This window comes from Heterodontus francisci, chromosome 9 (assembly GCF_036365525.1).
Source record: "Heterodontus francisci isolate sHetFra1 chromosome 9, sHetFra1.hap1, whole genome shotgun sequence".
NCBI lineage: Eukaryota > Metazoa > Chordata > Chondrichthyes > Heterodontiformes > Heterodontidae > Heterodontus > Heterodontus francisci.
This window is the reverse complement of record NC_090379.1, coordinates 104,601,109-104,623,663: the sequence shown is the minus strand read 5'-3', so window position 1 is coordinate 104,623,663 and position 22,555 is coordinate 104,601,109. Positions and strand designations below refer to the sequence as shown.

General features: G+C 45.8%; 1 protein-coding gene across 3 annotated transcripts in view; it reads right to left on the bottom strand.

Moving 5' to 3' along the window:
- The window catches only part of mapkbp1 (mitogen-activated protein kinase binding protein 1), a 368,915-nt gene that overhangs the window by 142,285 nt on the left and 204,075 nt on the right, over positions 1-22,555 (bottom strand). For 2 of the 3 annotated variants that reach the window (XM_068039616.1, XM_068039618.1), the window contains exons 17-21: positions 16,588-16,699; positions 8,446-8,509; positions 5,656-5,781; positions 4,670-4,818; positions 3,680-3,744 (exon numbers count right to left, since the gene is read on the bottom strand). In XM_068039616.1, the coding sequence (XP_067895717.1) occupies positions 3,680-3,744; positions 4,670-4,818; positions 5,656-5,781; positions 8,446-8,509; positions 16,588-16,699 (516 nt within the window). The remainder of the gene's footprint in view (positions 1-3,679; positions 3,745-4,669; positions 4,819-5,655; positions 5,782-8,445; positions 8,510-16,587; positions 16,700-22,555) is intronic. The other variant, XM_068039619.1, reaches the window with a different exon arrangement.

The window sequence follows — 22,555 nt, the reverse complement described above, 5'->3', positions numbered from 1 at the left end:
ATGCCATTCCAGTGGGGGGGAGTGAAGAGGAATGTGATAGTGATAGGAGACAGTATAGTCAGGCGGATAGATACTGTTCTCTGTAGCCCCAACAGGGAGCTCCGACGGCTGTGTTGTTTGCCCAGTGCCAGGGTTAAGGACATCTCCTCGCAGCTGGAGAGGAACCTGGAATAGGAGGGGTAGGACCCAGCTGTCGTGGTCCATGTGGGAACCAATGACATAGGTAGAACCAGAAATGATGTTCTGTTTGGAGAATTTGAGGAGTTAGGGTCCAAACTAAAACACAGAACAGCAAAGGTAATCATCTCCGGATTGTTACCTGAGCCATGTGCAAATTGGCACAGGGTCAAGCAGATTACAGAACTAAATGGGTGGCTGAAAGAGAGTGGTGTGGGAAGAGGGGTTTCGATTCTTGGGGCACTGGCATCAGTACTCAGGGAAGAGGGAGCTATTCCGTTGGGATGGGCTTCACTTAAACCGGCCTGGAACCAGTTGCCTGGCTAATTGTATAACTAGGGACGTGGCTTTAAAATAATAGAGGTAGTGGGGAGGGTTTGGATAAAGGGAAATTTAGAAATCCAAAGAGAGAAGTCAGGGCATCGGAGCAGGATAATGATGTGGGTAACTCAACAGAATGCGACAGGAAGGGACAAAAATTGTACATTGGCAAATAAGGTCATTGCAGGGAATAGAGGTAAAAAAAATGAAATTAAAGTTCCTTTATCTGAATGCACGAAGCATCTGTAATAAGATAGATGAACGAGTGGCACGAATGGAGGTAAATGATCTAGATCGAAATGCCATTACCGAGGCATGGTTACAAGGAGATCAAGGTTGGGAAATGAATATTCCAGGGTATACAATATTTCAGAGAGCCAGACCAAATGGGAAAGGAGGAGGGGTAGCCTTGATAGTAAAGGATGGCATAAGCGCATTAGTGAGAAAGGATCTGGTCTCAGAAGATCATGAAGTAGAATCAGGATTGGTGGAAATTAGGAATAGCAGGAGTCAGAAAACACTGGTGGGAGTAGTTTACAGGCCCCCTAACAGTCGTTATATTTATTGGACAGAACATTAAACGGGAAATTATTGGAGCATATAAAAAAGGTAATGTATTAATTGTGGGGGACGTTAATCTGCATATAGACTGGGACATCAAATTGGCAACAGTAGTCCAGAAAATGAATTTGTAGCATGCTTTTGTGTCAGTTTCTTGGAGCAATATGTTGTAGAACCAACTAGGGATAAAGCTACCTTAGCTCTTGTATTGTGTAATAAAGCAGGGTGAATAAGCAATGTCATAGTAAAAGATCCACTGGGAAATAGTGATCATAATACCATTGAATTTCATGCTAAGTTTGAAAGTGACACATTTCAATCACAAAGAAGAATCTTAAACCTTAAACAAAACCAATTACGAAGGTATGAGGGAAGAACTGGCTAAGGTTAATTGGATAAATAGACTGGAAGGTATGTCAGTAACTGAACAGTGGGAAACATTTAAAGAAACAATTCAAAGTGTTCAACAAAAGTACACTCTGTTCAAAAACAAAAACTCGTCAAGAACGACCCATCCGTAGCTCCCTCAGGAAGTTAAGGAGAGTATTAGACGAAAAGAATGTTGCAAAAAATAGTAGCAAGTCTGAGGATTGGCAGTGTTTTATAAACCAGCAAAGGGCCACCAAAAAGTTGATAAAAAGGGAAAAAGTAGAATATGAGAGTAAACTAGCCAGCAATATAAAAACAGATTGCCAGAGCTTTTATAAGTACATAAAAAGGAAGAGAATAGCTAAAGTAGACGTTGGTCCCTTCGAGGCAGAGACAGGAGAAATCATCATGGGGAAAGAGGAAATGGCAGAGACATTGAACAAATATTTTGTATCTGTCTTCACAGTAGAAGACACAAGTTCCATACCAGAAATAGGCAGTAACCTAGGGGCTAAACAGAGTGAGGAAATTAAGGATATTGATATCAGTCGAGAAAAAATATTGGAGAAACTTGAGGGACTAAAATCTGACAAGTCCCCAGGACCAGATGGCCTACATCATAACGTTCTAAAAGAGATAGCTGCAGAGATCGCGGATGTGCGGGCTATGGTTTTCCAGAATTCCTTAGATTCAGGAATGGTCCCATCAGATTGGAAGTTGGCAAATGTTATACTGCTTTTCAAGAAAGGAGGTAGAGAGAAAACATGGAACGATAGGCCAGTTAATCTATCAGTCGTTGGGAAGATGCTGGAAACTAAAGGGAGATCCTGTTTGACAAATTTATTTAGAGTTTTTTGAGGATGTAACTAGAAGGGTAAAGAGGAACCAGTAGATGTAGTATACCTGGATTTTCAAAAAGCATTCGATAAGGTGCCACATAAAAGATTAATAGGTAAGATATGGGCTCATGGTGTTGGGGATAATATATTAGCGTGGATAGAGAATTGGTTAACAGACAAGAAGCAGAGAGTAGGCATAAATGGGACATTTTCAAGTTGGCAGGCAGTGAATAGCGGGGTGCCGCAAGGATCAGTGCTGGGGCCTCAGCTATTTACACTCTATATTAATGACTTGGATGACGAGACAGAGAGTAATTGTATCAAAGTTTGCTGATGATACAAAGCTCGGTTGAAAGGTAAGCTGCGGGGTGGACACAGAGAGGCTGCAAAGAGATACAGACAGGTTAAGTGAGTGGGTAACAAGATGGCAAATGGAGTATAATGTAGGGAAGCGTGAAGTTGTTCACTTTGGTTGTAAAATTAGAAAAGCAGAATATTTTTTAAAAGGTGTGAAATGGTAAACATTGATGTTCAGAGAAACTTGGGGGTACGCGTACAAGGAACGCACAAAGTTAACATGCAGGTGCAGCAGGCTATTAGGAAGGCAAATGGACTGCTGGCCTTTATTGCAAGGGGAGACCGCACCTGGAATACTGTGTGCAGTTTTGATCTCCACATTTAAGAAAGGATATGCTTGCACTGAAGGCAGTGCAGCGAAGATTTACTAAATTGGTCCCTGGGATGAGGGGGTTGTTCTATGATGAGAGGCTGAGTAAGTTGGACCTATATTCTCTGGAGTTTAGAAGAATGAGAGGCAATCTAACTGAGACATACAAGATTCTGATAGGGCTTGATAGGGTAGAAGCTGAGAGATTGTTACCACTGATCAGGGAATCTAGAACATGGGGACACAGTCTCAGGATAAGGGGTCAATCATTCAGAACTGAGATGAGGAGAAATTACTTCACTCAAAGGGTTGTGAATCTTTGGAATTCTCTATCCCAGAGGGTTGTGGATGCTCCATCATTGAGTACATTTAAGGCTGGGAGATATAGATTTCTGGTCTCGCAGCGAATCAACGGATATCGGGAGCGGGCAGGAAAGTGGAATTGAAGCTCAAGATCAGCCATGATCGTATTGAATGGTGGAGCAGGTTCTATAGGCCATATGGTCTACTTCTGCTCCTATTTCTTGTGTTCTTGGGTGTTGATCAAGCAGACTGCTTTGTCTTGGATGGTGTCGAGCTTCTTGAGTGTCATTGGAGCTGCACTCATCCAGGCATTTGGAGAGTATTCCATCACACTCCTGGACTTGTGGCTTGTAGATGGTGGATAGGCAAGTGAGGGATACTATATACATATCTATTTCTTGAGAGGAAATTGTGACTGTTTTTAGTGCAGATCAAACCTTACCTTACTATTGTCCCAGTGGTACAGACTCTTCACACTCCCAGTGTATTTTAAGCCTGTGGGGATATCTGGAATAATAATAAAAGAGGGACATAAAACACTTGCCTCCAAAGCATTATCTGGGTCTCTTTCTGTGACGAAGTAGCACCATACCTGCCAGGCACATTCAGCTGGTACTCTGCTCTCCTCAAACCGTGCGGTGCAGTAATCTCTATTGGTTTATTTGATACTATGCTGATAATCATTTTACACCGAAGTTTCTAATTTTATTGTAGGATTTCATATGGCTTCATAGTTTTACTGGCTAATAATGGACTCCCATTGCCTATTTGTTCTGCTGGTGTTGCACTCCCATTGGTGAGTACCACCAATAATATACACTGTGGACTCCCATTTCTTAATAACACATATGATGCACTGTTGGACTCCCATTGATTATTACCAGTATTATTACACTGTTGGACTCCCATAGCTCACTATCATTAACGGTACAGTGTTGGATTTTCAGGGCTCAGTGATTTCAACAGTTGGACTCGCTTTGCTCAGGATCATCAGTGTTACAGTGCTGGAACTCCCAATGCTTCATACCTGTAATAACTACAGTATTGAACTCCCCTTATCCGGTATCTATAGTTGTAGAACATTGAACTCTGCTCCTGCGATGCCAAAGTGTGATAGACGTGCACAGCACTGCTGGTAGAGCACTAGGGCAATGTTTCTAGCACCAGCCACAGTTAGTAACATGTTGTCTATGAAGAATGGTTACTTGGGTGAGGAATTGGACGGCAGCCAAAGTCCACGGTACTGTATCCCAGAATTAGCCAGAGGTTCTGGAGATTGACAGATTGCGTTAAGATTGTTTACACCTTGTGCTCTAATGTAGGCTTTTCAACAAACACAAACAGCTGATGGTAGGGCTGAAGTGCACTGGCTCTGTTTTCACACAGCGACCCCTCTCATCTCCTGGGAGAACAGGCATCTGTATGGACCTACCATTGCCCACATCTGTGATGCCTCTTTTTGGTGTAATGTGTGTGGATCCCTCACAGTGACCTTCCTCCTCATCATTTCCATCTTCCTCAGCTTCTTTCTCACTGTCGGAGGACATGGCTGTCTGAGCAGCAACATCAAACGTTTCCCGTCTGGTGGGGTGAAGAAAGGTAGATGAATGTTCTGATCCGGAATAAACTGTTTTAATGCCACATACAGAGACAAAGAGAGAGAATTAAAGAAAGAGAGAAATATAAAGGGGGACAGTGAGATGGAGAGATGCCAGAGAAAAAGAGGGACGAAAGGGAGAAATAGATAGAGGGTGGGAGAGAGACAGAAGATAGTGTTAGAGACAGAATTAATGAGGGATCCAAAGCAGTAATAAGTCTCGTTTTAAAAAACTTAATAATACAGTATTCAGTAATTGCAACTCTCTTTGTAACACACTGATCAGTCCATACAGCATCCCCTCCTCCATATGGCTTTACTTCAACCTCATGGTCTTGGGCAACCGATCTGGGTTCCTGCCGCCCCCTAGGAAACTTCCCCGGTGGCTGGAATGTGTCGGGTATTCAGCCCCACATGGTTCCCCCCTATTTTCCAGGCAGCCCCGCAGCCCACCCACCACGAGGCCAGGAAAATCCAGCTTGTGGTGTCACTGGATGCAGCCCTTTATAACAATTGTGGTTTTACTGCCACCTTATAAAGCAGGCAAACCATATTAGCACCAATGCACCTGCTGTAAGCAGTAGGGACCTGTTATTAAATTGCTGTTGCAAAAGATTGATCAGAGATAAAAGCTGAGGTCAGTTGAAGGAACTGGGTTTTACAAATTGGCCATAGTCCTTCAATCCACAGTTACAAATTGGTGAAGTTATCAGTGGTTAATAATTAAGTTATCAGTGGTTAATAATTAGCTGCAACCTCCTTCCACTCGATCGACCCTTTGGTTCCCCTCCCCTACACAACATGCTTTGCTGCTCTTGTACCTATTTGAGGTGGAATGCTTCCTTGGAGGTGTCTTCATTTGCTTTTTCTCTTTCTGCCTGATCTCAGCCAGCCTCTGCCTCATGTTAATTGTCAGCTCCGAGCTTAGCCTCCAGATAAATATACAGCTGTAAGGAACAGAGACAGACTGGATAATACCATAAATGGAGAATTTTCACTCTGTCTCTTGCCTCATACAATGCAGAGTCACGACTGATTATCAGATCAGATATTGTTAGATTGATGGTGATGATGGGAACTGATTCAATTCTAGCACCATACAATCTACATACCGGTGTGGTATCAAGAGACAGAATGAGAGAAAGAGTGAGCGAGAGAGAGGGCTTAAGGCAAAAAGAGGGAAACAGAGAAATACACACACAATATAAAGGGTATAAACCTGAATGACTAATTTAATAGGAACAGATGGAGTGCTAAACTGCCAAGGAATTCTGATGTAAGGTCATTGACCTGAAACGTTAACTCTATTTCTTTCTCCACAAATGCTGCCAGACCTGCTAAGTATTTCCAGCATTTTCTGTTTTTATTTTAGATTTCCAGCATACGCCGAATTTTGATTTTAGAGTCATACAGCATAGAAACAGGCCCTTCGGCCCATCATGTCTGTGCGGGCCATCAAGCACCTACCTATTCTAATCCCATTTTCCAGCACTTGGCCCGTAGCTTTGTATGCTATGGCGTTTCAAGTGCTCATTTAAATACTTCTTAAATGTTGTGAGGGTTCCAGCCTCTATCACCTCATCAGGCAGTGCGTTCCAGATTCCAAACACCCTCTGGGTGAAAACATTTTCCTCAAATCCCCTCTAAACCTCCTGCCCCTTACCTTAAATTTATGCCCCCTGGTTATTGACCCCTCCGCTAAGGGAAAAAGTTCCTTCCTATCTAATCTATCCATGATCCTCATAATTTTGTATACCTCAATCATGTCCCCCCTCAGCCTTCTCTGCTCTAAGGAAAACAACCCTAGCCTTTTCAGTCTCTCTTCATAGCTGAAATGCTCCAGCCCAGGCAACATCCTGGTGAATCTCCTCTGCACCCTCTCCCATGCCATCACATCCTTCCTATAGTGTGGCGACCAGAACTGTACACAGTACTCCAGCTGTGGCCGAACTAGCATTTATACAGTTCCATCATAACCTCCCTGCTCTTATATTCTATGCCTCGACTAATAAAGGCAAGTATCCCATATGCCTTCCTAACCACCTTATCTACCTGTGCTGCTGCCTTCAGTGACCTATGGACAAGTACACCAAGGTCCCTCTGACCTTCTGCACTTCCTAGAGTCCTACCATTCATTGTATATTCCCTTGCCTTGTTAGTCCTCCCAAAATGCATCACCTCACGCTTCTCAAGATTAAATTCCATTTGCCACTGCTCCGCCCATCTTACCAGCCCATCTATATCGTCCTGTAATCTAAGAATTTCCTCCTCACTATTTACGACACCACCAATTTTCGTGTCATCCGCAAACTTACTGATCATACCTTCTATATCTAATCATTAATGTACACTACGAACAGCAAGGGTCCCAGCACCGATCCCTGCGGTACACCACTGGTCACAGGCTTCCACTCGCAGGAACAACCCTCGACCATTACCCTCTGCCTCCTGCCACTAAGCCAATTTTGAATCCAATTTGCCAAATTGCCCTGGATCCCATGGGCTCTTACCTTCTTAACCAATCTCCCATTCAGGACCTTATCAAAAGCCTTACTGAAGTCCATGTAGACTACATCAACTGCTTTACCCTCATCTACATATCTAGTCACCTCCTCGAAAAATTCAATCAAGTTAGTTAAACACGATCTCCCCCTGACAAAGCCATGCTGACTATCCCTGATTAATCCCTGCCTCTCCAAGTGGAGATTATCCTGTCCCTCAGAATTTTTTCCAATAGTTTCCCAACCACTGATGTTAGACTCACCAGCCTGTAATTACCTGGTTAATCCTTGCCACCCTTCTTGAATTATGGTACCACATTTGCTGTCCTCCAATCCTCTGGTACCTCTCCTGTGGCCAGAGAGGATTTGAAAATTTGTGTCAGAGCCCTTGCATTCTCTTCCCTTGCCTCACATAACAGCCTGGGATACATCTCATCTGGGCCTGGGGATTTATCCACTTTTAAGCCCGCTAAAACAGCTAATACTTCCTCCTCCCTTTCAATACTAATATATTCAAGTATATCACAATCCCCTTCCTTGATCTCTACACCTACATCGTCCTTCTCCATAGTGAACACAGATGAAAAGTAATCATTTAAAACCTCACCTATGTCCTCCGGCTCCACACACAGATTGTCACTTTGGTCCCTAATGGGCCCTACTCTTTCCCTGCTTATCCTCTTGCCTTTAATATACTTATAAAATGCCTTAGGATTTTCCTTTATCTTGCCCGCCAGTGTTTTTTCATGTCCCCTCTTCGCTCTCCTAATTACTTTTTTAAGTACCCCCCTACACTTTCTATACTCCTCTAGTGCCTCCGCTGTTTTCAGCGCTCTGAATCTGCCGTAAGCCTCCTTTTTTTTCCTGATCCAATCCTCTACATCTCTTGACATCCAGGGTTCCCTGGACTTGTTGGTCCTACCCGTCACCTTAACGGGTACATGTTGGCTCTTTTTGACAGTTAATTCTAATGAACATGCAAGAGATAGAAGGGATAGAGACAGAAAAAAAGAAAGATAGACCAGGGAAGAGGAGAGAGGGCATGCACTGTAATAGGAAACAGAGGGAACTTCAGGATGTGAATGTAATACAGGGAGAGAAAATACATACCTGTCTCCCGACACAGAGATGAGGTGTTTACAGTCGTTGGTGAATTTCATTCCTGTAACTACCTCTGGGAATAAAAGACACAATTGATGTAGAAACCAGTGTGGGTTAGAGAGAACCAACTTGACTAATATGGGTGCATGAGGACAGCTCTGATCCACGTGGATTACTGAGCATCACTCTGATTGATGCTGACTAGCAAGGTCCATCCTGACCAATACTGGCTCACAAGGGTCACTCTAACTAGTGGAGATTAATATGGTCCGGCCTGACCAGTGCAGATTAACAAAACCCTGTCACAAGTTAGCAAGGACTAGCTTGACTAGTATGGATTGGTAAGCCTGCAGACTGATGTAGTTTTTCAAATACCCTCTGTTAATTAGGCTGAGGAATTATGGATTGCAATGTATATCAATGTTTATCAATCTTTCTCGTATACAAGTTTCTTGGAACTCAATTGGCTAAAATTGGATGTTTATAAAACAGAAATAAATTATAACTAAACAGATACAGGATGTAAGAATCAAACTCAGGGAAAGCAGGTAGATATGCTTCCAATGAGAAACTAATTAGAACTGATAAAAACAATGAATCAAACACAAGTAATCATCAAAAACAACCAAAAAAGAATGGAGGAACTGAACCAATCAAATTACCCCAAAAGGTTGGTGACATTGGTTAGAAATGCCAAGATAAATTTTACCAGCCCGCAAATCTACTGTTAAAAGTAGCACATATGACATACGAACAGGAACAGGAACAATTTCAAATAAAATGTTTATTCTTACTTAGAATCATAGGATACCACAGCACAGAAGGAGGCCATTTGGCCCATCGTCATGCCCATGCCAGCTCTTTGAAAGCGCTATCCAATTAATCCCACACTCTTGCTCTTTCCAATTGCCCTGCAAATTTCTCCCTTCAAATATTTATCCAATTTCCTTTTGAAAGTTATGATTGAATTTGCTTCCATCACCCTTTCAGGCAGTGCAGTCCAGTTTTTTTTCTTCCCCTCATGTCACCTCTGGTTCTTTTGCCAATTACCTTAAATCTGTGTCCTCAAGTTACCGACCCTTCTGCCACTCTACCTAGTTACTCTACCAAAACCCTTCATGATCATGAACACCTTTATCAATTCTCCCCTGAATCTTCTTTTCTCTAGGGAGAACAATCCTCGTTCCTCAAGTCTCTCCTCATAACTGAAGTCCCTCCCCTTGGTACTTTTTCCAGTAAATCTTCTCTGCATCCTCTCTAGGGCCTTGACATCCCTTCCCAATGCATGGTGTCCAGAATTGAACACAATACTCCAGCTGGGGCCTAACCAGTGTTTTACAAAGATTTAGCATAAATTCCTTGCTTTTGTACTACATGCGTCTATTTATAAAGCCAAGGATCCCATATGCTTTGTTAACAGCCTTCTCAACTTGTTCTGCCACCTTCAAAGAATGGTGTGTTATGGCCACGTGGTGATGGGTGTGGGCGGTTCCCACTGTTCAATTCCCCACCTGACCAGAGCAAGTGTTTTTTGTTATCAGGGTTTAACCCCTTTGTGTTTTATTTGTCAAATAAACAGACAGCAAAAGGTTTTCTTGTAGGTTTAAAACAGAAGATTAATTATTTATCGAGCAAAACGCCTTATCCTGAAATTGTCACAACTGCATCCACTCACACATTCACTCGCAAACATACACATACGCAAGAGACAGTTAGAGAGGAAAAGTGGTTTTCAAGTGAGGTAGGGTTTTGGGGTTCATGGTAAACCTGTTGAATTCTCTCAGAAGTCAAGTTCACGTTGGTTGCAGGCCTGAGGTGTCTGTAGATTTCTCTATGGGTTGGAGGTTCAGTTTGAGGACAGAGGATCCCTTCCAATTCACTGCTGTACATATTGAAAATGCTGCACTTACAGCAGGGCACCTTTCCTTCTTGGATTGCTGTATTTTCTCCCAGCTCTTAGCTGGACAAGCTTTTTGGTGATGCTTCTTTCTAGGTATCTCTCTCTCTCTCTGGCTGCCTTTTTAAGGTAAAAGTTGTCACATCAGATTCTGGTCGGAGACGCTTTGGTCTGTACACCGTGGTGATCACACAATGGGCCAGGATGAGAATAATCCGGTTATGATGTTTCCACTTCACACCTTCCTTGTTTCAGTACAACCCATTCAATTCAGGAATGTTTCAGGATGGGTGCAATTGACACCTCTCATCCTGGTTAGGCATCCTTTGTTCTAAACAGTGTGGCAAAGTTCGAATACACATGCGGTCATCTTTTGCAGCTTTGTCCATTTTTTTAAAAAGGTAAAGTCAATTTTTATAACTCTTTAGGTTGAGCCTGTATTTTTTCATTGTCGCACTTCTCGGAAGCGTGACAGGTGTATGTACAGCCCCGAGATATCTCTGTTCCTGTACTCTTTTTAAAATTGTACCATTATTGAGTCTCATTCTTCCTACCAAAATGAATCACTTCACACTTCTCTGCATTAAATTTCACCTGCTGTATGTCTTCCCATTTCATCAATCTGTCGCTGTCCACCTGATGTTTGGTACTTTCTTCCTCATTATTTACTACTTTTCTGAGTTTCATATCATCGGCAAACTTTGGAATTATGCCCTGTATACCCAAGTCTGGGTCATTAATATATATCAAAAGGAACAATAGTCCTAATACCCACTCCTGGGAACACCACTGCATACTTTCCTCCAGTCTGAAAAACAACCATTTACCAGTGCTATAATAAAAACAAGAAATGCTGAAAATACTCAGCAGGTCTGGCAGCATCTGTGGAGAGAGAAGCAGAGTTAACGTTTCAGGTCAGTGACCCTTCTTCAGAACTGGCAAATATTAGAAATGTAATAGGTTATAAGCAAGTAAAGCGGGGGTGGGGCAAGAGATAACAAAGGAGAAGGTGTAGATAGGACAAGGTCACAGAATAGCTGACCAGAAGGTCATGGAGCAAAGACAAACAATATGTTAATGGTGTGTTGAAAGACAAAGCATTAGTACAGATAGGGTGTTAATGGACTGAAAACTGAACAGCCGTAAGTACAAACATGAAAAAAAAGTGGGTAAGTAAACTGAACAAACTAAGATGAAATAAAATAAAATAAAATAAACACCAAAAAACCCAAAAATAAATAAATAAAAAATAACTAAAAATGAAAGTCAAATGGGGGGGCTGTCATGCTCTGAAATTATTGAACTCAATGTTCAGTCCGGCAGGCTGTAGTGTGCCTAATCAGTAAATGAGATGCTGTTCCTCGAGCTTGCGTTGATGTTCACTGGAACACTGCAGCAATCCCAGGACAGAGATGTGGGCAACAGAGCAGGGGGGAGTGTTGAAATGACAAGCAACCGGAAGCTCGGGGTCATGCTTGCATAATCCACGAACAGGACTGTCCGGCAGACCCATTGTGTCAGCCTGCTCCTGCCCCACTGAACTTAATTCTTCCTATCTTGACTCTATGTTTTCTCCCCTGGTCCAATCTCTTCCCACCTACATCAGTGACTCTTCTGCCGCCCTACGTCATTTTGACAATTTCCAGTTTCCTGGCCCCAACTGCCTCCTCTTCACTGTGGACGCCCAATCTCTCTACAACTCCATCTCCCACCAGGACGGTTTGAGGGCTCTCCGCTTCTTCCTTGAACAGAGGCCCAACCAGTCCCCATCCACCACCACCCTCCTCTGCCTGGCTGAACATGTTCTCACATTGAACAACTTCTCCTTCAACTCCACTCACTTCCTTCAAGTAAAAGGTGTTGCTATGGGTACCCGCATGGGTCCTAGTTATGCCTGTCTTTTTGTGGGATATGTCGAACATTCCTTGTTCCAGTCCTACTCAGGTCCCCTCTCCCAACTCTTTTTCTGGTACATTGATGACTGTATCGGTGCCGTTTCCTGCTCCCGCCCCGAACTGGAAAACTTTATCAACTTTGCTTCTAATTTCCACCCTTCTCTCACCTTTACATGGTCCATCTCCGACACTTCCCTTCCCTTCCTCAACTTCTCTGTCTCCATCTCTGGGGATAGGCTATCTACTAATATCCATTATAAGCCCACCGACTCCCACAGCTACCTCAACTACACTTCTTCACACCCTACCTCCTGTCAGGACTCCATTCCATTCTCCCAGTTTCTCCATCTCCGACGCATCTGCTCTGATGATGCTACCTTCCATGACAGCGCTTCCGATATGTCTTCCTTTTTCTTCAACTGAGGATGTCCCCCCCACTGTGGTTGACAGGGCCCTCAACCGTGTCCAGCCCATTTCCCGCACCTCTACCCTCACCCCTTCCCCTCCCTCTCAGAACCGTGACAGGGTTCCCCTTGTCCTCACTTTCCACACCATCAGCCTCCATATCCAAAGGATCATCCTCCGCCATTTCCGCCACCTCCAGCGTGATGCCACTACCAAACGCATCGTCCCGTCAGCATTCTGAAGGGATCGTTCCCTCCGCTCCTCCATTACCCCCAACACCTCGTCCCCTTCCCATAGCACCTTCCCCTAAAATCGCAGGAGGTGTAATACCTGCCCATTTACCTCCTCTCGCCTCACTATCCCAGGCCCCAAACATTCCTTTCAGGTGAAGCAGCAATTTACTTGTACTTCTTTCAATGTAGTATACTGTATTCGCTGCTCACAATGTGGTCTCCTCTACATTGGGGAGACCAAATGCAGATTGAGTGACCACTTCGCGGAACACCTCCGCTCAGTCCGCAAGTATGACCCTGAGCTTCCGGTTGCTTGCCATTTCAACACCCCCCTGCTCTCATGCTCACATCTCTGTCCTGGGATTGCTGCAGTGTTCCAGTGAACATCAACGCAAGCTCGAGGAACAGCATCTCACTTACTGATTAGGCACGCTACAGCCTGCCGGACTGAACATTGAGTTCAATAATTTCAGAGCATGACAGCCCCCCATTTTACTTTCATTTTTAGTTATTTTTTATATATTTATTTATTTATTTTTTTTTTGGTGTTTATTTTATATCATCTTAGTTTGTTCAATTTGCTTACCCACTGTTTTTTTTCATGTTTGTACTTGCTGTTCAATTTTCAGTCCGTTAACACTCTATCTGTACTAATGCTTTGTCTTTCAACACACCATTAACATATTGTTTGTCTTTGCTCCATGGCCTTCTGGTCAGCTATTCTGTGACCTTGTCCTATCTACACCTTCTCCTTTGTTATCTCTTGCCCCACCCCCGCTTTACTTGCTTATAACCTATTACATTTCTAATATTTGCCAGTTCTGAAGAAGGGTCACTGACCTGAAACGTTAACTCTGCTTCTCTCTCCAGAGGTGCTGCCAGTCCTGCTGAGTATTTCCAGCATTTCTTGTTTTTATTTCAGATTTCCAGCATCCGCAGTATTTTGCTTTCATTTACCAGTGCTCTCTGCTTTCTGTCCCTTAGCCAATTTCACATCCACACTGTCACTATCCCATTTATAATAGAATAAAAATTGTGAACGCTTGTGTTGTGGCTCAGTTCGTAGTCTGAATTATTAAGTTGGACTTTGCTGACTATTCTTTTGCTAACTGCCTTGGTTTCTTCAAATTGGCTGTTGTCATTTATGGCAAGCCCTTCCCCTTTTCATTTCGGACATTCATAGAACTTCCCAGAACTTGCTGCTTTCTGTGGATGTGTTTAGAGAGTAAGCGGAGATGTAGACTGTTCCTCCGTTTATTCGTCTGTCAAGCCAATGCATTTTCTGTTGCGAGGGACCCCACCCTGGAATGGGTTTTGGCCATTGCCCACCCCTCACTGCCTGCCTTGGTCCATCATGCACTTCCCACTTCTAGACCTCAGGCTTGCTCCTGGGCCTCATCCTTGGGCCTCCTCCTCCTCCTCTTCTGCATCCCATTCAACTGCCACACTCACTGCCCTGTCCAACTATGGCGCACTGCTTCTGAAATCTGCAGGCCCGATGGGACCAGGTGATTCCCGGAGTACCCCTGGAAGCTGCAGTGACAGCAGATGCCCCAAATGACGAGTGGTGCCAATACAACCAGGACAAACGGGCGTTACTTTCAGTCCATGTGATGTACAGTCTGCCACTGTGATATTACTCTTGAGTCTGACCAGCAGTCAGGCTCATGCTGCAAGTGCCATGAATAACACCACACATATTACATAACAAACAAGAGTGTGTGTGTTTATCATACATATATAACCTGGATGCACCAGGGATCTGTTTCACGACTAAAAAGATCGTGGAATTTCGGGCGTAAGTGAGTTTTGCTCCTAAGTATGATATGCCCAAGTTTCCGTGATCTTTTCCAGCCGTCCATCACCCCTCCGCCTGACCGAATCTCCGCCCACAAAACTGGGCCCACCCCGATGCTCAAATGTGAGTATCATCCCATTGAGCATGTTCAGGGGTCTTCACAACGTGACCAAATTTTCAGAGGGGGCAAGAAACAAAATAATTTTTCTATTCTTTTAATTGCTGTTCTTTGAACATTTTAACAAAAAAAAAATCATCCTTCCCAAGACCTGCTCTGTATTCTCTGTTTTTTTTCAACGGATTTGTATGGCAAAGTATAAATCACATTAAAAATTGAAAAGCCTCCCCAGTTTCAGCTTCTTAAACATGCTGTGTTCAAGGTGCCGGAATGATGGTTGAATAAGTTGAAAATTTTCATTCAGAGAAAAAATAGCTGCTGTGGGTATGGTGTTTCTTAGGGCTCTGATTGTTTGCACTGATTTATGCCAATTTATGCCCATTTTGAGATTGGGCATATTGCAATGAGATAGACAAGATTCTTGGTATTTATCAAAATTGGCAAAATGGGTGCAATTTCGGGTGCAACCTCCAGGGTGCGCTCACAGAGGAAACTCCAAGCCAAACTAATGTCTAATACTGCTGTCCATCGCATGTGGAGTTAAGATACAGATCAGCCTTGATCTAATTGAAAGGAGAGACTCTGGGGACTCCTCCTGTTTCAATACAGCCCCTTATTGCTGCAGTACCCAACTCGTGCCTTCAGGCAGTGACAATGCTGTGCAAAGCAGATAGCAACAAGGAGGAACTATGAGGCGGCTGCACTCAGTAATGAAGCTCACAGACCTCAGAAAGGGGCAATCAACTCCCATGTACAGCTTACATCACTACTTCAGCCCAACAGCCATAACACTGCCAGGTGTTTAGAAGAACCTTGAAGGTGGGGCATTTCAGCTCTGTACAATTAGACAGGAAATCATCACAGACTGTTTAATGGATTCTGTGCAAAGCAGCTTTCAGGGTCAGATGCAAAGTGCTGTTCACTCGTGTAGGAGGGAATTGCCATCACGTGATGTTCATAGTACAGCAAGCTTGATTTATTAACCCAATAACACACAAAGCTCCCTGTGCGACTTCCTTGTTTTAAATTCCATCTCCTACTTGATCTGGTGACACACACACACACAGTTACTGTTGTTAAATTTTCTAATTTTAGATTTCTCCTCCTGCTCCCGAAGGCACCACTTTGCTACAGATGCTGGCTGTTCTCCAGTTCAGCTCCCTAATGGTTAATCTTCACGTGTAGCCCTCAACAGGGAATCTCACCAGGCTCCTCAATCACAGACAGCCCAACTCTGTCCTTACCTAATGCTTCCATTCAGAACCCTCGCTGATTTTTATCATTGTTCGGCCCAGACCCGATGAATTGGCTCCAGTTGCAGCAGACCATACAATCACTGCACTAAATGCAGATCAGGGATTGAACCTGCAACCCTGCTGGCTGCTGTGACTCATGAGTGAAAGCCATTGGAGCAGCACTTCCTAAGTCCTTCATTCAGAGGCATCTTAAATGAAAGCAAGTTGCATTGGGTTGTTGGGGTTGGTGTGGTGAGGGAAGGAATTCCCTCACAGGATTTAACATTAGGTACGGTGCAAGTTTCACTTCACTCAAATCCCAGTGATGATGTTGCTCCACACCCTGCATTCCATGCTCACCTAGAGTTAGGTTAAATGTTTCAGTCCCTCAGGCAACGAGGCATTGCTACACCGAGAGCTTACAGATAATGGAAAAGTACAAAGTTGGGGACGAAGTGGGAACACTTTTGGATGCAGGAGGGTGACACCCTTTTTGCAGGCATCATTAATTAAACGATAACAGTTGAAGGCAGGTCACCATCTGAGCCGATTTGAGCTCAACAACCTTACCTGAGTGGCCAAACATGGTGGCAACACACTCGCCCGTGTAGAAGTCAAAGATGGAGAGGTTCTTATCAGAGCAGCTGGTTGCAATGAACAGCCCAGAGGGATCAATTTGCACCTGGAACAGAGACAATTAACACACAATCAACACTTACTCACACAGAGTGAGAGCAGATCATGCCAGAGAGCGTGAGTGTCGGTCAGTCACTACACAGAGTGAGTGTCGGTCAGTCACTACACAGAGTGAGTGTCGGTCAGTCACTACACAGAGTGAGTGTCGGTCAGTCACCAGAGAGTGAGTGTCGGTCAGTCACTACACAGATTGAGTGTCGGTCACTACACAGAGTGAGTGTCGGTCAGTCACTACACAGAGTGAGTGTCGGTCAGTCACTACACAGAGTGAGTGTCGGTCAGTCACAACACAGAGTGAGTGTCGGTCAGTCACTACACAGATTGAGTGTCGGTCACTACACAGAGTGAGTGTCGGTCAGTCAGTACACAGAGTGAGTGTCGGTCAGTCACTACACAGAGTGAGTGTCGGTCAGTCACTACACAGAGTGAGTGTCGGTCAGTCACTACACAGAGTGAGTGTCGGTCAGTCACTACACAGAGTGAGTGTCGGTCAGTCACTACACAGAGTGAGTGTCGGTCACTACGCAGATTGCATGTTGGTCAGTCACTAAACAGAGTGAGTGTTGGTCAGTCACTACAGAGAGTGAGTGTCGGTCAGTCACTACACAGAGTGAGTGTCAGTCAGTCACGACACAGAGTGAGTGTCGGTCAGTCACGACACAGAGTGAGTGTCGGTCACTACACAGAGTGAGTGTCGGTCAGTCACTACACAGAGTGAGTGTCAGTCAGTGACTACACAGAGTGAGTGTCAGTCAGTCGCTACACAGAGTGAGTGTCAGTCAGTCGCTACACAGAGTGAGTGTCAGTCAGTCGCTACACAGAGTGAGTGTCAGTCAGTCACTACACAGAGTGAGTGTCAGTCAGTCGCTACACAGAGTGAGTGTCAGTCAGTCGCTACACAGAGTGAGTGTCAGTCGCTACACAGAGTGAGTGTCAGTCGCTACACAGAGTGAGTGTCAGTCAGTCGCTACACAGAGTGAGTGTCAGTCAGTCGCTACACAGAGTGAGTGTCAGTCAGTGACTACACAGAGTGAGCGTCAGTCAGTGACTACACAGAGTGAGTGTCAGTCAGTCGCTACACAGAGTGAGTGTCAGTCAGTCGCTACACAGAGTGAGTGTCAGTCAGTCGCTACACAGAGTGAGAGTCAGTGACTACACAGAGTGAGAGTCAGTGACTACACAGAGTGAGTGGTGGTCAGTCACTACACAGAGTGAGAGTCAGTGACTACACAGAGTGAGTGGCAGTCAGTCACTGTACAGAGTGTCAGTCAGTCACTGCACACAGTGAGTGTCGGTCAGTCACTACACACAGTGAGTGTCAGTCAGTCGCTACACAGAGTGAGTGTCAGTCAGTCGCTACACAGAGTGAGTGTCAGTCAGTGACTACACAGAGTGAGTGTCAGTCAGTCGCTACACAGAGTGAGTGTCAGTCTGTCGCTACACAGAGTGAGTGTCAGTCAGTCGCTACACAGAGTGAGAGTCAGTGACTACACAGAGTGAGCGGTGGTCAGTCACTACACAGAGTGAGAGTCAGTGACTACACAGAGTGAGTGGCAGTCAGTCACTACACAGAGTGAATGGTGGTCGGTCAGTCACTACACAGAGAGGGCAGATATCGATCAGTCACTATACAGAGTGAGTGTCGGTCACTACACAGAGCATCGGTCAGTCACTATACAGAGTGTGTCGGTCGGTCAGTCACTATACAGAGTGGGTGTCGGTCACTACACTGAGTGGGCATCAGTCAGTCACTATACAGAGTGAGTGTCGGTCACTACACAGAGCATCGGTCAGTCACTATACAGATTGAGTGTCAGTCAGTCACTACACAGAGTGAGTGTCAGTCAGTCACTACACAGAGTGAGTGTCAGTCAGTCACTACAGAGTGAGTGTCAGTCAGTCACTACACAGAGTGAGTGTCAGTCAGTCACTACACAGAGTGAGTGTCAGTCAGTCGCTACACAGAGCATCGGTCAGTCACTACACAGAGTGAGTGTCGGTCACTACACAGAGCATCGGTCAGTCACTATACAGAGTGAGTGTCGGTCACTACACAGAGCATCGGTCAGTCACGATACAGAGTGAGTGTCGGTCACTACACAGAGCATCGGTCAGTCACTATACAGAGTGTGTCGGTCGGTCAGTCACTATACAGAGTGGGTGTCGGTCACTACACTGAGTGGGCAGTCAGTCACTATACAGAGTGAGTGTCGGTCACTACACAGAGCATCGGTCAGTCACTATACAGAGTGAGTGTCGGTCACTACACAGAGCATCGGTCAGTCACGATACAGAGTGAGTGTCGGTCACTACACAGAGCATCGGTCAGTCACTACACAGAGTGAGTGTCGGTCACTACACAGAGTATCGGTCAGTCACTATACAGAGTGAGTGTCGGTCACTACACAGTGCATCGGTCAGTCACTATACAGAGTGGGTGTCGGTCACTACACTGACTGGGCATCAGTCGGTCACTACACAGAGAATCGGTCAGTCACTATACAGAGTGAGTGTCGGTCACTACACAGAGCATCAGTCAGTCACTATACAGAGTGGGTGTCGGTCACGACATGAGTGGGCATCAGTCAGTCACTATACTGAGTGAGTATTGATCGGTCAGTCACTACGCAGAGTAAGCATCAGTCAGTCACTACACAGAGTGAGTGTCCATCAGTCAGTACAGAGAGAGAGGGATTGTTGGTCAATCAGTATAGAGAGAGAAAGAGAGTGTCGGTGCCACTTTGTTTGGCATCCAATTAGGGACAGGGCGCAGGTGTTGAGGCGGGAGTGCAGGACATCGTGGCCCTGTACAATGGCAGGCTGGCATGAGATTGAGACAAGTGGGAGCGCTGCTGAGGGCCAGACTGATGGAGCGACAGGGAAATAACATACATCTGGTCATCAGGAACAGTAATCTCCACTATTTAAGAATTCAAAGGCAAGGCTGCGATATAGGCACACAGCAGCCTTGCCTTGTGTTGTCACTGGCCTCATCACCCAACGTTTAGAAGATTCAAGGCTCAAACCTCCCAATGTGAGGGGAGGCCCCTGTGGCACTCACAAAATCGGCACTCTGTTGCAATCTGGGGCTTAATTGCCCTATTAAGGGCCCTAATTTAAATTCAATTAATGAATGAATTAATTAAAGCTCGTCTCAGCAAAGGCACCAGAAACTATCATTGATTGTTGTAAAAGCCCATCTGGTTCACTAATATCCACTAGGGAAGGAAATCTGCTGTCCTTATCTGCTCTGGCCTACATGTGACTCCAGACCCACAGCAATGTGGTTGACTCTTAACTGCCCTCTGAAATGGGCTAGTGAGCCACTCAGTTGAACCAAACCGCGACACGACTGCAGCCATTCAAGAAGGTGGCTCACCACCACCTTCTCAAGTGCAATTAGGGATGGGCAATAAATGCTGTCCTAGCCAGCAATGTCCACATCACATGAAAGAATAAAAAAAATTGGCTACTTGCTGCTGCTGCTCGGAGCCAACCTCTGGGAAATGTACTCGGAGATGGGAAGACATTGCAAAGCCGATACGATGTGCGGCATTCCACATTTCCACTCCCATCCACCACCAAAGCTGCCTCTGTGGGGCTCAGAAAATTCAGCCCAATGTGTCCCTCAGGACTACATCAAAGCTGTTATAACACCAGCCGCTTGCAGCCAGTGTGAGCTGCCCTGAACAAGTTCCTCTCTCTGACTTTCCTGTGCTCACAGTCCCCACTCTTGCTCTGGTCTCTCTCTGCTCCCGTGTCCAGTCCACCATCCTTCATTACCCAGTCTCCACCATCCTTCATTACCCAGTCTCCACCATCCTTCATTACCCAGTCTCCACCATCCTTCATTACCCAGTCTCCACCATCCTTCATTACCCAGTCTGTGCTCCATACGCAATTCCACTCAAGACCTGTCATCTATTCCTGTGCCTAGTTCCCTCTCCTCACACTCACTCCCCTCTCCTCAGGCCCACTCCCCTCTCCTCAGGCCCACTCCCCTCTCCTCAGGCCCACTCCCCTCTCCTCACGCCCACTCCCCTCTCCTCACGCCCACTCCCCTCTCCTCACGCCCACTCCCCTCTCCTCACGCCCACTCCCCACTCCTCACGCCCACTCCCCACTCCTCACGCCCACTCCCCACTCCTCACGCCCAGTCCCCACTCCTCACGCCCAGTCCCCACTCCTCACGCCCAGTCCCCACTCCTCACACCCACTCCCCTCTCCTCACACCCACTCCCCTCTCCTCACACCCACTCCCCTCTCCTCACACCCACTCCCCTCTCCTCACACCCACTCCCCTCTCCTCACACCCACTCTCCTCTCCTCACACACAGAGACTCCTCTCCACACACAGAGACTCCTCTCCTCACATCCTTTCCCCACTCCTCACCCCCAGTCCCCACTCCTCACACCCACTCCCCACTCCTCACACCCACTCCCCTCTCCTCACACCCACTCCCCTCTCCTCACACCCACTCCCCTCCCCTCACACCCACTCCCCTCCCCTCACACCCACTCCCCTCCCCTCACACCCACTCTCCTCTCCTCACACCCACTCTCCTCTCCACTCACAGAGACTCCTCTCCTCACATCCTTTCCCTTCCTACTCATTTACCCAAACCCAGCTCCAATTCGCTCCCTCCCTTGGACAGTCGAACCGAGAGCTGGAAGTTAACGTGTGGATGCTTGCGAAGCCAAATCCCAGATCTAAAGCTGCCTAATGCAGTAATGTCCTGCCTCATGCATTTACTACAGTGATTCGATTCCCTCTTTTATACTCCTCACTTCCCAAAGCAGGGAGTAGGTGATTCCCTCCTGGTCCTTCACTGATCCCTTGCTGTGGGGAAAGTGCTCAGCCTCTGTCATGTTCTCACAAGCATTTCTGGTCATCAGAATGCAGCCTGAGGCATCTGACAATGACAACCTATACCCAACATGACTCATTCCTCACTCCCCCAACTGCCTGGCCAAGCCTGACAATTCACCATTTGGACAATCAAGAACAAAATATGTAATTTGACGATTGATTTCCCCGTGTCTCAACCTCTAGAACAGGGGTGCCCTACTTTGTGGGGTGGGGGGCCACATTACAATTTTTGTCTTACATAGGGGGCCGGTGAGATAATTTCAGAAATATAAAGGCATTCAAAATTTATCTTACTATTAATCAAAACAACAGCAAATGTGCATTTTTGTGAAGAAGCTTTAAATGGGAAGCTTAATTTATTGACTTACTTTCTTGTCACTATGTTGAAAATTGATTTAGTGAGATACCTGGCATTTTGTTGCTTGCACAAGTAGTTAATATTTGCCTGCACACTTGTTGTAACGATGTCATTCTGTCAGGTGTGATGTTGATCATTCTCTCTCCCTCTCTTTTTCTGTCTCTCTCTCCCTGTCTCTCTCTCTCTGGGTCCCCCCTCTCTGTGTTCCCTCCTCCTTGTGTTGTTCTGCCCTCTCTGTGTCACCGCTCTCTCTGTCCCCCCCTTTCTCTCTCTCTGTCCCCCCCCCCTCTCTCTTTCTCTCTCTCTCTCTCCCCCCTCTTTCTCTCTCTCTCTCTGTCCCCCCTCTCTCTCTCTCTGTCCCCCCTCTCTCTCTCCCCCCTCTTTCTCTCTCTCTCTCTCTGTCCCCCCTCTCTCTCTCTCTCTGTCCCCCCTCTCTCTCTCTCTCTGTCCCCCCCCTCTCTCTCTCTCTCTCTGTTCCCCCCCTCTCTCTCTCTCTCTCTGTCCCCCCTCTCTCTCTCTCTCTCTCTGTCCCCCCTCTCTCTCTCTCTCTCTCTGTCCCCCCTCTCTCTCTCTCTCTCTCTGTCCCCCCTCTCTCTCTCTCTCTCTCTGTCCCC